We start from the raw sequence: 16520 nt of genomic DNA on the forward strand, positions 1-16520 counted from the left end.
GTTTGTTTGTTAGTAACATCTGTTAGATACTTCTGTCGGATTGTCGTCGTTCGTAATTGACTTTACGATCGTTGCTGGTACCATCATCGATTTATACGTTCGTCAAGTTACCTATATGAATACAACTAATTTACATATTACGTTCTTGGGTATTCGAACTGGCTAACTTATTGTTAGCTTATTTTCCAAAATGGAACGTTCGTCTCCCCAGCACAAGCACTTTTTAAATTGCATTACCATAAGTTGTCCATTACCATTTCATATACATTTTTCTTAATAAATATCGATATAATATGTTAAAGTGTCAAAGCTTTTCATTTGATTAAATTGTTCACATAAATCTTAGTTTGATTTTCATTCGTTTAAATATCTTAATATTAAATTCTTTTAATTTTGTAAAAATAACATTTAAAAATATTCAAGTATCGAACTGAATCTATAATAGATACAAATACTAAATAAATTTAATTTCAATTTATTACCAGAAAATTAGCAAGCTCAAATCCGAACTTTGTCACACTGTTTAAAATTCAAGTTACACTTACATTAATAGTGCATAATTATACGACAATAAATACAACTTTCACGTTATATAATTAGATTATAGGACCGAAAAACAATTGAATTACAGAGAGTAAAATGAAATTCTAATTTAAAGGTTTTAAACAAAGAGAGAAAGATAGAAAGAGAGAAAGCTTTTCGCAAGAACGAAAAAATAGTTTCATTGTTCTAATACACAAGTCGTTAATTTACAAACGTTTCGAATTAACCTACAAAGTTTAACGGGTCGTGGGTCAACTCTATAAACCTTACTTGCGATCCGATCGATTTTAACAATACTCTATAAATCGAATTAGTTGTCAGTATAGGGTATCATAAAAATTAAAGAGCTTGCCACACCAAAGAGCGTTTCGAGTAATTATCCAATTACTGTGTACTCGCACGCTGCCGTTAGTCGCAGTCTAATAATTGCACCGTACTTACAGATACGATCAAAACGAATCGACCTTCGTGTGAATAAACACACGTGTGTTAACCATATGTGTAAGTTTAGATGTGCGAGCGAAAATCGTAAGACCAATTTTAGAAGGAACAAAAAAAACAAAATAAAAATAATTAAGAAGAAGGGAAAAAAGAAGAGAGAGAGACTTTTTCCATACATTTAAAATGGATCATATGCAAGATTATCGAGATATAAATCCTTACAGTATAAACAATTTCAATTATCTACGAAACAATAATAAAATACCGCTGCTTTCTAACGGCATGCTCTGGATAGAAAAAGTACATCTTTTATATTTTATCTTCGCGCAAGGTTTATTTAGTTAATAATCACATTTTTCAACCGTTGAACAGGATAAATACTGCATGGAAAATTACAAAAGTTTATAAATATGCCCGTTGGTGTTGCAATTTGAACAAAAATTGGTCCGAGTAAGTTTCGAGAACCTGAGAGTCTTCCACTTCCAGATGTTCGAGATACTACATTTATTTTAAAAATAATCTAACAGCAGGATCCTCGTCCTGTTTTCTACTCTTAAACGAAAATAACCTAGAGATTATTATTTTCGAATATTATATTCATATAGGATAACATTCGTGTCCCCTAATATGGAACACGTTCAATCTACCTAACATAAAATAAAATTATACAAATAGAAATACACGCGTACACACATGTGAACATACATAGAAATATATATATGTAATTGAATTTTAAGAATCACTTATAGGAAATTTTGACCCCAACCTTGAATTTTATTATATTAAACAAGAATATCGAGAAAAGCTTTATTTCTTTTTATCTATGCATTAGATTGCAGTCGCTCGAGTTGCATAATCTATTCGAGTCTGTTGGCGATGAGACGAGAGATAGCTCGGTCGTAAAATACCGACCTTGAGAATTACGATCCAACCGTATACATGTGTATGTGCACGGATATACATCTACCTTTATCTTACAACCTCGAGCGGTAATGAAAAAGTCGTTGCGCTTTTGAACATACCAAGAGAGAGACAAAAAAATTATATGCATTCGAAAGATCTTTGGGATGACTTTTCCAACTGATTGTCTTTCCGATATCGTTCCTTTCGAGTACTCGTTCTCGTTTCATTCTCTATACTATAGAAAGGAAAATATAGATAAAGTTTATTTCTCTAGGGAAAGAAAGCAAGCAAGAAAAAAGGAGAATTTAAATAAGGAATCTAAAAGAAACGATCTTGCAAATAACATTTATCACGTGTATCACTTTTTTTTCGAGATTTTTTTTTTTCAACTACACGTCAGAGAAATAAAAATAAAATAAAATAAAAGAACAAAAAGTTACACGGTAAAATACGAAATGTTGTTGATAGACGTCACACGTTCAACAAGTAAGATCTATTAAATGTTTTTATTCTTTTTTTTCTTTTTTTCTTTTACGATTCGTTTATCTTACTAAACATACTAACTTGTTCAAATATTAACCTGTTCTCCGTTCAAACATTTATTTCAATAAAATATAACTAGTATGCGTATACATAATTAACCTAAGCTAACACGTGCAAATTATATTTGTCCGTTACCTGGTAGTGCACCAACCAGGGGATGATGATTCTACGTGAAGAAAAATCAGTTAGAAAAGTTAGAAAATAAAAGTGTATTTAATTAATAATAAATTGAATGATTATATATATTTTTCATCCAAGAGATTCGCACGTTTCTTCTTTATTCATCCTAAGCAAAATGGAAACTACCGCTGACTTATGAATTATGCGCAACCAACGTAACTTAACGCTTTCGCTATCAGAGAAAATATGAAGAACGTTTTCTTTCATTTATAAATTTGCTATTTTAATAAATCTTATAAAATTTAAATCATTAATTAAAAGTATCAACGTAATTTTTATCCTCGCCTGATCATACGAATAATAAAAACACGAATAGGAAAAGTCTTAAATAAATATACATAAAAACAAATGTGAAAACGCGAACATGTAATCTTCAATTATATAAATTAGCTGATTATAATTAATTAATATCAATAAAATTATAGTTACGCAAATACTGATAAAAAATATAATACGTAATAATAATATTTAATGAATATAATATGCACACAATGCGCACCCATATACCAGTGCATAAAAAAACAAACAAACATAAAAGATAGAAATACTCCTTCTTATCATTTCTGTTAACAGATATTACGAGTATCAGTATTTGTGTTTCTAACAAAGACAAAGACTTACCAATGGATTCCTGACGCCAAAACGAACTTTGTAATACTTCTTAACAAATACACGCCAAAGAACGTAAGCCATGATGACGAGAATGATTATGATCGTTGTCAATCGTTCCGTTTTTTATTCTGTTTCTTCTTCTTTCCCTCTCCTGTTTCTTTTTGCACACTTTTTTTTATCCAACACGAGAAAAAGTTATCCGTCCTCCTCCGCCTCGACGTCTTCTTCTTCTTCGTCTTCTTCTTCTTCGAGGTAGTTTCTCAACCTCGAATTTTTCTTCTCTATGTGCAAACATCGGTCACCAACGCGTATGCCCGTATTTTCTTTTCTTTTTCGATTTAACGCTACTACGATCGATGATATTTCTTTGCATCTCGATCGAAAACTGTATTCCCTAACTTCACCTTGACTATAACACTTTGATTTATTCCCTAACGAGATTGATTTTCTAATGCTTCCAAACGAACGACGAAACATTTATTTCCAACGAGACAACATTTTTCATTCCCTCGTCCAATGTTTTACGATTATACTGTTACCATTCTTCTTGCAAAGTTAATTATATTTATTCACGAAAAAAAAAACATAGTTTAACGTCAGAAATACGAAACTCTTGACGACAAATCTTGGCGCGATTTTGTCTCAAAATTTGAGCCAATTACGTGCGTCCTTTGTCCAATACACTGTCACAATACAACTGCTTCAATATTTTAATCTACACTTTCAATTGAAAAAATAATATGTTAAAAATCGTTATTTTAAATTCACTATACAAATTATTTGTAATCCTTAAAATACGACGTCACCAAAAAATAACATAAGTTTCTATTATATAATTAAATTAAAATTAATAACTCGTTGTTTTTTTTTTGTATCTAAATCGAACGATCACTGTTTCATTGTTAGTATCTCTAATAATATTTGTCTATGATGATTATTTGATTTAAAAGAGAAAAAAAGAAACCACAACACTTTACTATCTTTGTTAAATTAAAATAATAACAAAGTATAATAACGCGCGAAGATTCAAAGAATTCGAAAACGAAGATATACAATAGACTAACTCGTACGACTGCCACCACTCGCTGCCGAAGTATTACTGACACGAACACGCACGGCGTCCGCTTAGACGGAGGAACGACGGAACGAAACGAATGAAACATTGGAACGATACGTGCCTTCCTGGAACGTTCTTTGGTTGCGTCTGCGAACCGATTGTATTCAAACGTTGCTAATTTCCAAGCCTGAAAATATCAAAATGAATCGTCAATGTTTTATTATTTCTACAATTGAATTGAAATCAAATTTATCTCATATATATATATGAATCTAAAAATTATTTAAGAAACGTATTATTTTATATTATTAATATTATATATAAAAACAGGAATATACGTATCTTTTTAGGAACATTCTTCTGGGATGCATCTGCGAACCAATCGAATTCCAACGTTGTACTTTGGAAAACTTAAAAAAAATTATAAATTAATTATTATTATTAATGTCTTTATACAATTTAATTTATACATACTAAATGAACGTAGAATTTATTTGAAATTGTTTTAACTGTTTAAAACAATTTTAAAAGTTAAAAAATGTTTGGAATACGACGCTAAACAGATGGTAGGAAAAAAGTAGAAAGAAAAAAAAAGTTTAAAAAACTATATCCGTTCTTGTATGAGTAAAACAAGCGTAACCCAAGCAAGCAATAGTCTTCTTCATATACCCTATGTACGTATTATACTAACACGCGATCCAGCTTGTTTACATTTGCTTGTTTTCACTCTGCGCACTCGCACATTTCCAGTCTCATTTCCTTACACGGACATTGCATTTGTGTGTGTGTACATAGACACGATAATACGCCCACCGTTTCGAGCCCTCGCCTAATGCGCCGGATCAATTAACGAAATGAAGGCTCACAATCAATTTAAAGACCTTTATTTTCTAAAAGAAAATCTTTATAGGAAAGTATTCAATGTTTTAATGTTCTTCGTACTTAAAATAGATCATCAATTATCTGTGCTATCTGTTTGGATACTGTTTCATTGTATATTTTCACTTTTTATTTATAAATATAAAAGATTGTTGTGAGAAAAGAAAGTTGAGGCGAGTTAAATGGTGGTTTTTGATAATTAAATTAAATGTACTACTTATGATTGTGGTATAGAGTAAATGGTATACTTCTAAACACTGTACTAGTTTATTATTTTAATTGTGTTATCTATTAGGATAATTTGTAGCATGTTGCTGTAGTGTATCAGTGACGTTATAAATATATTCTAGCAAATTTGCAACCCAATTTAAAAAATCTTTTCATCATTGCTTTTGAAGTTAAAAATCTATAAAAATAATATTAGAAAAAGCTTACGAAATTCTCAAAGTTTACACGGAAGCTCAGACAAGTGGACCAGTGTCGTAATTTATTGAATCTTTGATAAAATATGATAGCATAGTCAACATGTCAACATAAATTTTGTAAAAAGTCGCTACCCTATATTCTAAACATTCTTCAATGTGCTACACAAACTTCGAATTCAATGTTATCTTATTCTATTAAAACTGATAATCCAACTTCTCAGATAATTTAACGGAAGCAGGTAAAAGAAGATAAGAGTAAAAGACTGCGCTTCTTAATTCTTTTTTTCCGTGTCAAATAATAAACGTAAAATATGTTCGTACAAAGGACAGTATCATAATTCTAATATTTTTCTTTTGTAATGAAAAAAAAAAAAACCCCGGTGTCGTTCAGAGGAACTTCATTTCACTTCCTGTTCCGCACTATAGTTTACCGCCTTTTACTTCTTCTCTTCCCTTCTTTTATATTCACTTAGTATTCTTTGCATTGGCTAGGAAAGATAGACTCGAGCATGCGTGAAGCTTAAGAAAGTTTTCATAAATGTAGATACACTTACACACGAAGGATGCATAAATCAATTTCCAGGTATTTACATTTACATTTAAACATTTCAGTACTATTGTATTAAATGAATTTTTATTTTAAAAATAGCCCTAATTTAAACGATAACAAAACTTTCCTAGAGTTCTAAAACTTTTCCTATAAAAAATTGCAGTAGTATAATAATTATGAGTTTGAACAGACAGGAGGAAACGTAATCGATTCGAATCGAGTGAGTATAGTTAGTTATTTCTTTTTGTTTTTTTTCATCGCTGCACCCTTCGAAATTCTCGACGATTTTTCGACAAAGTCGACGACGAGTCTGAAGTCAACCGGTGAGAGTTGTATGAATGAACGGGACATAACCCATCGAGAGACCTTTTCGAGGGTACTCACGTGCTCGTCGCGTGAGGTAGGCACTCCCATTGTCATGTGAAGAAAAAGAGGGAGAAAGAATCTCGAAGAGAGAAAGAGGCAGACTGTAAGATAAAAAAGGAAAAAAAAAAAAAGAGTAGGAGGGCCAGAATCGAAGGGATAAGATGGAATAAGAAAAAATAGGAAGGAGAAGGTGCGTGTCACGTGCTCATATTATTATAGTTCCTTCCTAGATGATCCATGTTTATCATTAATCATTTTTCTACAAGAAATCTAAACTCGTGAGAAGTATTCGTGAACGTATACGATATTATTTATTTTTTATCGAATTTAGACTTTTATTTGTATTGGAAAAGTGAACAACCGAAGCCTAACGTTAATCCTAAGGCTTCGGTTGTTCACTCTGCTACGACCTGTCTACGATTGGATAACAACTGTTAGACAAAATGTTAAGCAAACCAAAAGGAATTAAACATAGATAAAAGTAGAAACATTGGAAGAGCTATCTTACATTAGAAAATAATGTAAGTCTTGTTGCAATTGTACGTGAATAATGAATACTTTAATTTAAAATATAAACAAAAAATAAAGCAAAATTTATAAATCCCATTCCATTATCCATTATCCAAATAAAAAAAGTAAAAGAAGAATATCAGGTGTTAAAAATTAAAACGTATCGTAGGGGGAGTGAATCAGCCCAAGGGGATAGACGTGGCGTTCATTGGCCCATAATTACGATTTGTGAGGGTCAAGCCCGTTCGATCGTTCGAATAATGCAAGTAAGAGGGAGAGTGGTTTCTTGCGAAATAATAGACGGCTTTCTTTATCGATAATAGACACGAGGGTCTCGAAAACTACTTCTTTACTAGATTACACACATACACATATATATATACATACATTAGATATTTTTTGTTAACCATATGAATCTCTGGGAGCATCAAAATTCAAAAATACCCAAAATAAAGACTATCTTAATATATATATATAACACACATATGTGTGTTAAAACATATTAACCTTTTGCACTCGAGAGATTACTCTCGGTCACCAATTGGTTTAACACGATAATTCGAGCGAAAAAGTTCAGAACTTATCATGCAGAGGGGTGCAAATTTTTGTCATGATTTTTGAAAAGTTGCGTCGAGATGTTTTCATATTTACACGGAACAAATGGAAGTAATACTTATATATCATAGAAATGTATTTTATCTAATAAGTTCTGAGTCTATCATGTGGGAAGGGCTATAATAGAATGTTTGAAATCATTTCAAAACAACTGCAAGAAATTCATCCAATATGCGGAAAAGGCCTCGAGTGCAAAGGGTTAAGATCTATTACATTTAGGTAGAAACATTCTTACACTGGGTTCCCTTTTGTCGATTCATATCATTCATGATCGATCGATCGATCGATGTGTCGAAGAACGAAGCTTGATCAAAACGTACGACGTGTACTCACGTTCTCTCGCCGAACGGAAGTTGAATGATCGTCTGGAATGCTGAATGAACAGGTTCGTCGTCATTGAGATGATAATAATGATGATGATGATGATGATGATGATGATGATGATGATGATGATGATGACGATGATGACGATGATGCTCGGTCAACCTCATCAACTCTTCTCAGCATTTCTGATCGTTCTTTATTCCTGTTATTATGATGCGACGATCATACATTTTAATTTAAGTTTCGAGAAACTTTTTTATTAATCATGATTTATATTCCAAATCATTTTCCGATGATTCATATGTATTCCACACATATTCTACATCCAGTTCATACGAACAGTTATTTTGTTTTTATTAATAAATAATAATTAATAATATATTGTTTATTATTTGTAATATTGTATATTTAATTTCACACCATAGTTCTATCTAATATTTATCTAATGTGCTATCTGTTCCAAATTTTTTAACAGATTACTTAAGACAACAAATATTCTCAAGTATGTCGCAGTAACCTTCTAATCTAACAAAATTTTCCTCAAACTATTCTTAGATTAAAACCTAAAACAGTAATTCTCAGAGTGTAACCCGCGTACTTGTTAGAATTTAACATAGGATGCATTGAAAAAATCTAAATTCAGTGAGGGAGAATAGAAAATTGTTGGTAATCGCTGAACTCAAATATTCCTTCCAATAAAATTAATTTTCTTCTTTTAATAAATTAAATTATATTTTATTGCAGATTAATTAAATAATAAAAAAAGGAAAAGGTACTTCATTAAAAAAATATCAGTTACATTCTGTTACTTTCTAATTACGTGTAATATATAACTGCAATAACGTAAGACACGCTTATAATGAATCATAAGAGTAAACTGATCGTGCAAAAGAGAAGGGTTAAAGGCACGAATCGACGATAGATAATAAAAGGTCAAATTGGCATACAATCCAGAATAAAGAACAATGTAAGGTAAGTACCCATACGAATCTTTGATCATAAAAAGAATCGATCGAAATCCTGATAATACAAGAATAATAACTGCAACAACAAGAATAAGAACAACAACAATAACAACAACAACAACAACAACAACGGCAACATACTACAATAAAGTTTCTTATATTCGATCGGATAAAATACGATGGTCCGTAATTCGGGCAGCACTGGCATAAAACTTTCCGATTCTGTAGATTTACGATTCTCCTCGCGGAGACTCTTGAGTTATGGCATCCCGTAGCCCCTGCGCGCTCGCTGCATTTGCAAACCCGTTGTACCCGTTGCACGGTGTATCCTCTCGCGAGCAGGTTTTGCCTGCGTTACACTTCATATTTGCCAGGGTGCATTCGCGAATAGTACACACACACACGTACCGCGAGTACCTGTGACTACTTCGAAAAGTAAGAAATGGTGCGTTATCATCGACACTGTGCACTCATGCTCGCCTGAAAGACCTGTCTGCCTTCGCAAATCACTTTTTCTGACATTACACGATACCTTTCCTTCGTGTCGGTTCAAACGAAAATAAAAGAAATAAATAAAGAAAAGGGAGAGAGAGAGAGACTTGGACTCTCTTTCTTACAACACAAAAACGAATGAACGATATTTCGTTGGGTAGCAAGCGGCACTAAACGCTCCTGCATTCTCTTCCCGAAGAGAGACCTCCATGAGTGAACAGCATCCCCCGTTTTGCTTCTTTTTTATTACTTTCCTACGTCGAGGGTACATTTACGGCTCTCGCTTTTTATTTTCTCTTTTCTTTCGTTTTTCTCCTACCTTTTATTTTATTCTTACCCGACGACGACGACGACGGCGAGGTTTTTCGCCTTTAAGGATATGCACGCTATTTCTGTGTGTGTATATGTGAAGAACTCTTTGTCTTCCTTTTTTATTTTCATTTTTAATACGCAAACCTGTTGCTTTCCTTTCTGTTATTTTATTTAAAATGTGATTTTTTGGAATTTAATTATAAAGTAATTAAATTAAAAACGAACAAATTAATATGCTGCAACAAAAGTTCACTCGGTCTAATATTAACATGATTTGTCCTGATACAAATTACATAATACAATTCTTATAACATTTAGAAATCTGAATAATTGAAAAGTAAATTCTAGTAGAATCAGATAATATGGAAAAAATGTGTAATACTATAGATTTTGTATAAACTGATGTGATCATATGCTTTACGTTCGAGTAATCACGTTATGTAATTATGGTCTCTCAGCAATGACAGTATTCTGAATAGCAGTCATTGGTATTGTCCTGTGCTACATATCGATCACTGTCCTGTTCCCACTTTCAATATTACGTATATAATACTCATTACACGATTTCCAGCTATCTTAGTATACATATTGCATAACTTATTTACAGTGTATGTCCCACATATGCAGTAAATACGTTTAAATTTCTTATATATGTATTATTTTCTTAATGATAAAAATAAAATTAACTTTTATTTGCAATCGGAGATATCTAAAATAACGTTTGTAAAATCAAGATTCATAATGCGTACACTGTAAAAAAAATACATATTTATTCGAAGACATATGTTTTATATGTATATGGTAACTTTAAGTCATTCACGCGACCGGTTACAGCAATGAACTCGCAACAACATCCTGTAATTAAACTACTTGACTTAATAATGCTCAAGAAGATTTGATGGACCTAATGTACGATCGTGACAAACAGTAAAAAAAAAATCTATATACAGATTTTTTAACTACATATACAGGATGTCTCAGAGTTTACCGGCTAAACTATGGGAAACAAAAAGATTTGCTGTTCAATAATTACTTCCAACAAATTACAGGATCAATGAATTGAATTTTGTAATTGGTATGCTTTGTGATCTACTCACCGGTTCGTTTAATCTGCTGTTAATTATTTCAATCTCATTTGCTTATAATGCCACTTTTATATAAATAAGTCTCTTACATAAAAAACAATTATTTATGTATATTTAAATATTTATTTAATAGTAAACTTAAATATAGATAAATAGTAGACCGCAATAATTAGTAGCAAAAACTTCTTATATTTCATAAAAGCTGGAGTAAAATACATAATGTTATTGTAAAGCATATTTGTGAATAATCATTAAGTTTTAATACTACGATGTAACAAAAATCTATGATATAAACATATGATCGGTTCTCTATATTTGGTGAAATTTATACTTTTAACCGAATAAACGCATTTAACGAATGATTAAATGAATATCATTTTAAATTAAATAAAAAGAGAAAAACCGATTTAAAAAAGGAAAAGAAAAGAAAGAACACAGAGAAGAGACAAAAACTTAAAAGAATTAAAATAAATTTATATATATATATATATATATACATATAAATAAATTTATATGTAAATTTATATATATGTTTTTTTAATATTATTTTATTATAATTAATATAAATGCTATTATAATATATTACTGCATTTTCTGCAATTGATTTTTATTTCATATTGTTTTTTATTTTTTTTTCTTTATACCATCTGAAACATTTTCATTTCTTAGCTGTTTAAATTTATTATCATATAATTCAGATCACAATTAGATTTTTATAAGAATGTTAGTTTTTCCATAGTAGTAAGAGAAGGGCAACGTCTCAAACAAAAATAATCTGCTTAATATAAGTTTTAATGTTATTACCAAAGATAAATATTAGAACATCATCTGCAGCATTGTTATTATTCGAATATTGTATTGTATTTGAGCACCATTAATGTGCACACAATAAATAATATTTAATTATTACACAACGTATATATGCATAGCACAAAAGTGAAGTATTTTTTTTCTTTCCCTTTCGTAATCACATTTGTGCATATTTTTCTACCCAAGAAGCTTTTATCCATTCGCCGTGTCTATTTAAAAAATAGCAGAGTCAATGGTAGTAACAGAAAATTGACAATGAGAATCAATTTTGTTTTACAGTTAATTATTACATAAATGTAGTTGGAATTTGGTGGCTGCAATAAATCAAATTTGTAAAAATTATTTTCATATTTATCATCTTTTGCGAAAAAAAACAACGTTTAAAACAATAAACTTGTAACAAATAAAAACATTAAATATATAAATATGTATATGTATATGTATATCATTTTAATTATTATTATTGTTATAAAATAATGATTAATAAATACAATCTTTAAAATAGTAAATTAATAATGTGTTTCAATAAATATAATTAATCAATGTAATTACAGATCAAGCCACCAATTCCTTGTACATAGTTATGTGCTGTTACGAGGCTACATCGTGCGAATTTCTCTTGTATTATTATTACAATTATTACATCTGTTTGAAGTATGGAAGCAGCATGCCATTTATTTATTTTATTTTTTATTTTATTTATTTTTTTTTTTATTATTTTTGATATAGCACTATAATATTATGTTTGAAGTTTCCATCTAAAAATGACTTTAAAAGGAATCGTAGAAGTATCATTAGAAAAAACTTTGACAACACACATTATGAACACGTATGTGAAGTTTTTCTTTTCCTTTTATTTTTTTCTTATTGACTTCTACCATCCGGATTCCTAAACCTTTTATTTTTTCTTGTTTTCCGTATCCATAACAATTACATAGATATCACGCGTGCATATTGTTTTTTATAAATATAATCTCGCCCCGTCTGATATTATATTGCAATACGAATTTCGTATAATGGAAAATATTGTTTTTTACTTTTCTTTTTTTTCATTTTTGTTTTAAAATAAGCTCTCAAACGCATTTGAAACACGTCATTCATAGTAACAATCGTAAAAATTGAATAAATAATGGAAAATATATTGAACATTGAAAAGAACGAGATTAAACAATGCTTAATTAAAAATATATAAGAATGTTTCATAATAAACTCGTTATTAGATTTTTATTTCCGAGCTCATAATCTACACCCAATTCTAACATTGAAGTACTTTGAGCACGTATTATGAGAACGCTGTAGATACATTCAACGTATGCCTAAAATTTTTCGAAAGACTGTCAAATTCGATGATACATGACTGCGTATTTGGGTGGACTATTAGAGTACAAAAGTGGCTATAACTTGAAGATAAGATCAAATAAGACACATATTTGTATAAACTTTTTTCATTCTTTTTGTATCTCTTTTCCACTTCTGAAATGAGTCCCACATATTACGAAACATCCCATATATAAAACTTTTTTACCAAAAAACAGCAAAAATAACAAAGAAAATGAGAATGCATAATTCAATCGTTAATGAAAATCAATAACCAAATAACGGAATGATACATAAAACAAAAGATAAGAGAGCGCGCGCGAGATATTATTTTGAAGAGAATACATTTATATTAATTTATTAGTTACTTTTTTTTTTCTTAGCTTTGATTAGGCTATTTTTCATGAAAATCAAAGTTTCGATACGTTCGTTAATTGTTTTTTTTTTCCCAAATTTTTTTTTTCTTAAATACTGTTATAGATTATGTTTTTAAGTAATATAATATAAGCGTTTATTTTTTTATTTTTTGTATTTTTTTTTCCTTGTCGATAGCTAGTGTAACGATATTATAGAATAATTTAATGGCATATTTGCTTTCCTTCGTAATTCTAACAAAATTGAATCATTACACTGTAGTAACTGGAGAATATTATAAAAACATTGGAAACCAAAGGTCTTTTTTTCAAGCCACTGTTGTTTTACATCTATCATATATACCATCATGTAATTAGTACAAATGCACCAATAAAAGAAGTACCTTTCATTAATATGTAAATGATGATACTGGACCAACTGATAAATATATCCCAAATATTTATGTTTTAGTAATATCCATAGGTGATCCAGTTGATCCGCTTGTATTAGTGCTAGGATTTGTTAACTGAGGACCGCCAGGATTAACAATAGTCGGAGGAATTGCTGGCTTAACAAATCTATCAGATGTACGTCTGGTAGATGGTGGAACTATGTGTCCCTATAGAAAAACATTAACATTATTCACACATATTAGTATAAGATTAGTTTTGATTTAAATCAAGATCAAATGATGGATAACTATAATAACTGATAGTTTTGAAAGGGTTAGTAATAACATTAAAACGCTATAATTTTTATATTACTTACTCCCGAAGGAGGAGATGAACTAGTAAAAGGAAGAGTAGTTGGTTGACCGCACGCATAACACCGGTTAGGATTGAAATTTTCTCGTGTTACTGAACCTAATACATTATTACCTGTTAATAATGAATAATTAAAAATTTCCACTTTTACGTACCTTTAAATTATTCATATTTCATTTTTTTATATAATTGCATTTCATTATTATATGCTTTCATACTATATTTAAATACCTGGACTTAGTGGCCTGGAAGAACTAGGAGAAGGATTGTACGGAATAGGACTTGAAACCGTACGACTTCTTATGTTACCACCAGACATTACAATTTCATTATAATGACGTTCCTCTTCCATTTCCAAACTATTGTAAAGAAAATTGAACAAACATTAATCATCGTATATATGCTTAAAATAATGCAAGAATAAATACCTGGATTCTGATTCTGATAGATGTCTACACAAAGCTTCTCGACGTTCTACTTCTAGTTGTAGCTTTCTTTGCAGTCTTAAATTTTCTTCGCGTATTTGCTTTTCTTCGTTAACGTAACGTTGCATCTTTTCCGTATCTAAAATATTATAATTATATATAAATAAAATAGCATGTCACAAATATAAATATAAATATATTACAATAATTAAATATACTTACGTTCTTGTTGCGAAATTAATAAAGTATGCCTCAAGCGTGCAACCTCACTTCTTAAAGTCTGAATATGTGTACTTAAATTAGTTGCAGTATCACCATTGTTTATTTCCCTCGGAGAAGTTGGATCTGACACGGGTTGATCCAATTTGATTTGAAGCATTCTTTTCTCTGCTTCCAACTTGTCCATTCGTTTCCATAATTTATTAACCAAAGCTTCTTGCTCTTGTTCCAGAGTATTTTCAAGTTCTACTTTTTCTCTACGCAACTGATCTAAATTGCTTTGCTTTGCAAGCGTTTCCGCCTCCAATTTCTCGATTTTTCTCATTAACTTGTTTACAAGACATTCTTGTTCTTGTTCTAAAGTTTGTTCCAAACGACATTTCTCTTGACGTAATTGATTCAATTTCCTTGACAAATCATTCGTTAAACATTCTTCCTCCTGTTCGTAGTGGTGCGCTAATGTTTCTTTCTCTTTCTTGAGGGCCTGGATCTTTTTCAATAAGGTATTGCTTATAAACTCTTCTTCCTGCTCGGCTTTAGCTTGCTATAAAACAATATCAGAATATGAAAAGAAGAAAAGTCTAAACAGTGTAGTCATTTCAATTTAATCGGTTTAGTTTCAACGCTCAGTTCTCTTACTAAAATAAGTATATCTTTATTTGTGAAAATAATTGAAGAACTTTAAGCACGCATACAAGAAGGCTGTCAACGGATTCCTAAAATTTTGGAAGGACTATGAAATTCAATGATACGATTGCAAACTTAAATATAAACCGACATATTCATTTCAAACACCTTCTACGGAGATGAACTGTCAAATCAAATAGGACACATATTTATATGAACTTTTTAATTGTTTTTTGTTGCTTGTCCATTCTTAAAGTGGACACATTATGAAACATCCTGTACTCCAAAATTATTAAGTATATAAAACATGTCATCTAGTACACTCTAACCATAATAAAAATATAAAAATGTATTCATTTTATAAAATCAGTCATTAAAAAGATATTGAAAAACGTAAAACAGGTTAGAAAAGAGAAAAATATATTGAGAACAAAATGTTTCTTTTTTTTTTTAAAGAATTCTTGCAAATATGTTTCTAACCCAAAAAATGATACATATATATGCACACATGTAGAAAATAAATTAGAAATATAAAAATATATAAAAGATATTAAAAAACTTACTATAATAACAGAAGCTTGACGAAGGCTGCGATTTTCTTCCTGCAGTGCCTTGACCCTCAATTTATAAGTCTCGAGTTCAACTTTGAGAACACGATTATGTTGTTGAAGCGATTCGATTCTTTTTTGTAATTGTTCACGAGAAATTGGTGATGGTGGCATCATAATCGGACCACCGTCGATTGAACTCGAGTCGCTTTCGGATGCGCTATCACGGTCAGCCATTTTTCTCGGGTATGAGAAATATATTCAAAAAATACAACCTAGAGAATATTGTTCATTTCACAAATAAGTATCTAATAAGGAAGACGTATTTGAATCCTTATTAATTCTATTAGATTTAATCAACCAAGTATTATACTTTAACTATTTAAACTTGTCTTAAATTCTTATACTGTACCGCACTAAACATGTGCTTTAAACCGAAACAAATCAGCTGTTTCGTCTTTCACCGACTATTTAAAAATAGGTGTGGGCGCGTCGGCGAGCTCTCTGCGCACTGCGGGATTCTTTAAGATTATTTTCATGAACACATCATAACGATTATCAACAATACACAATATTACATTTGTTATAATATAAATAATATATATATTTTTTTATATCATTTAAATGATAGACAAAATAATTATAGAATCAAAT

General features: G+C 30.3%; 2 protein-coding genes across 4 annotated transcripts in view; both read right to left on the minus strand.

Annotated features, from left to right (window-relative positions):
* Positions 1–3946, minus strand: part of LOC122522807 — a 224813-nt gene extending 220867 nt beyond the window's left edge. Inside the window, exon 1 of one of the 2 annotated variants that reach the window (XM_043644076.1) lies at positions 3232–3946. In XM_043644076.1, the coding sequence (XP_043500011.1) occupies positions 3232–3303 (72 nt within the window). In that variant the 5' untranslated portion in view covers positions 3304–3946. The remainder of the gene's footprint in view (positions 1–3231) is intronic. The other variant, XM_043644077.1, reaches the window with a different exon arrangement.
* Positions 3947–13435: 9489 nt separating this feature from the next.
* On the minus strand, positions 13436–16349 carry LOC122522810 (coiled-coil domain-containing protein 6-like). Of its 2 annotated transcripts, none has more exons than XM_043644080.1 (6): positions 15882–16349; positions 14695–15235; positions 14476–14611; positions 14279–14406; positions 14052–14146; positions 13436–13902 (listed from the first exon to the last, which is right to left on the minus strand). In XM_043644080.1, the coding sequence occupies exons 1-6, from the start codon at positions 16101–16103 to the stop codon at positions 13744–13746; spliced, it is 1281 nt and encodes a 426-aa protein (XP_043500015.1). In that variant the 5' UTR covers positions 16104–16349; the 3' UTR covers positions 13436–13743. The 2 variants fall into 2 exon arrangements, with proteins under 2 accessions (XP_043500015.1, XP_043500014.1); XM_043644079.1 differs by having other exon boundaries at positions 14052–14161.
* Positions 16350–16520: the final 171 nt, after the last annotated feature.

This window comes from Polistes fuscatus, unplaced genomic scaffold (genome assembly GCF_010416935.1).
Source record: "Polistes fuscatus isolate 324 unplaced genomic scaffold, CU_Pfus_HIC Scaffold6, whole genome shotgun sequence".
Lineage (NCBI taxonomy): Eukaryota > Metazoa > Arthropoda > Insecta > Hymenoptera > Vespidae > Polistes > Polistes fuscatus.

What these genes read in the sequence shown, in the direction of transcription:
- LOC122522810 (XM_043644079.1), bottom strand. Translation starts at nt 16,103, where the DNA reads ATGGCTGACCGTGATAGCGCATCCGAAAGCGACTCGAGTTCAATCGAC. An exon ending in TTCCAGGCCACTAAGTCCAG is followed by an intron (nt 14,162 to 14,278) that starts GTATTTAAATAT and finishes CATTATTAACAG; the next exon opens with GTAATAATGTATTAGGTTCA. An exon ending in GTTCATCTCCTCCTTCGGGA is followed by an intron (nt 13,903 to 14,051) that starts GTAAGTAATATA and finishes GTTTTTCTATAG; the next exon opens with GGACACATAGTTCCACCATC.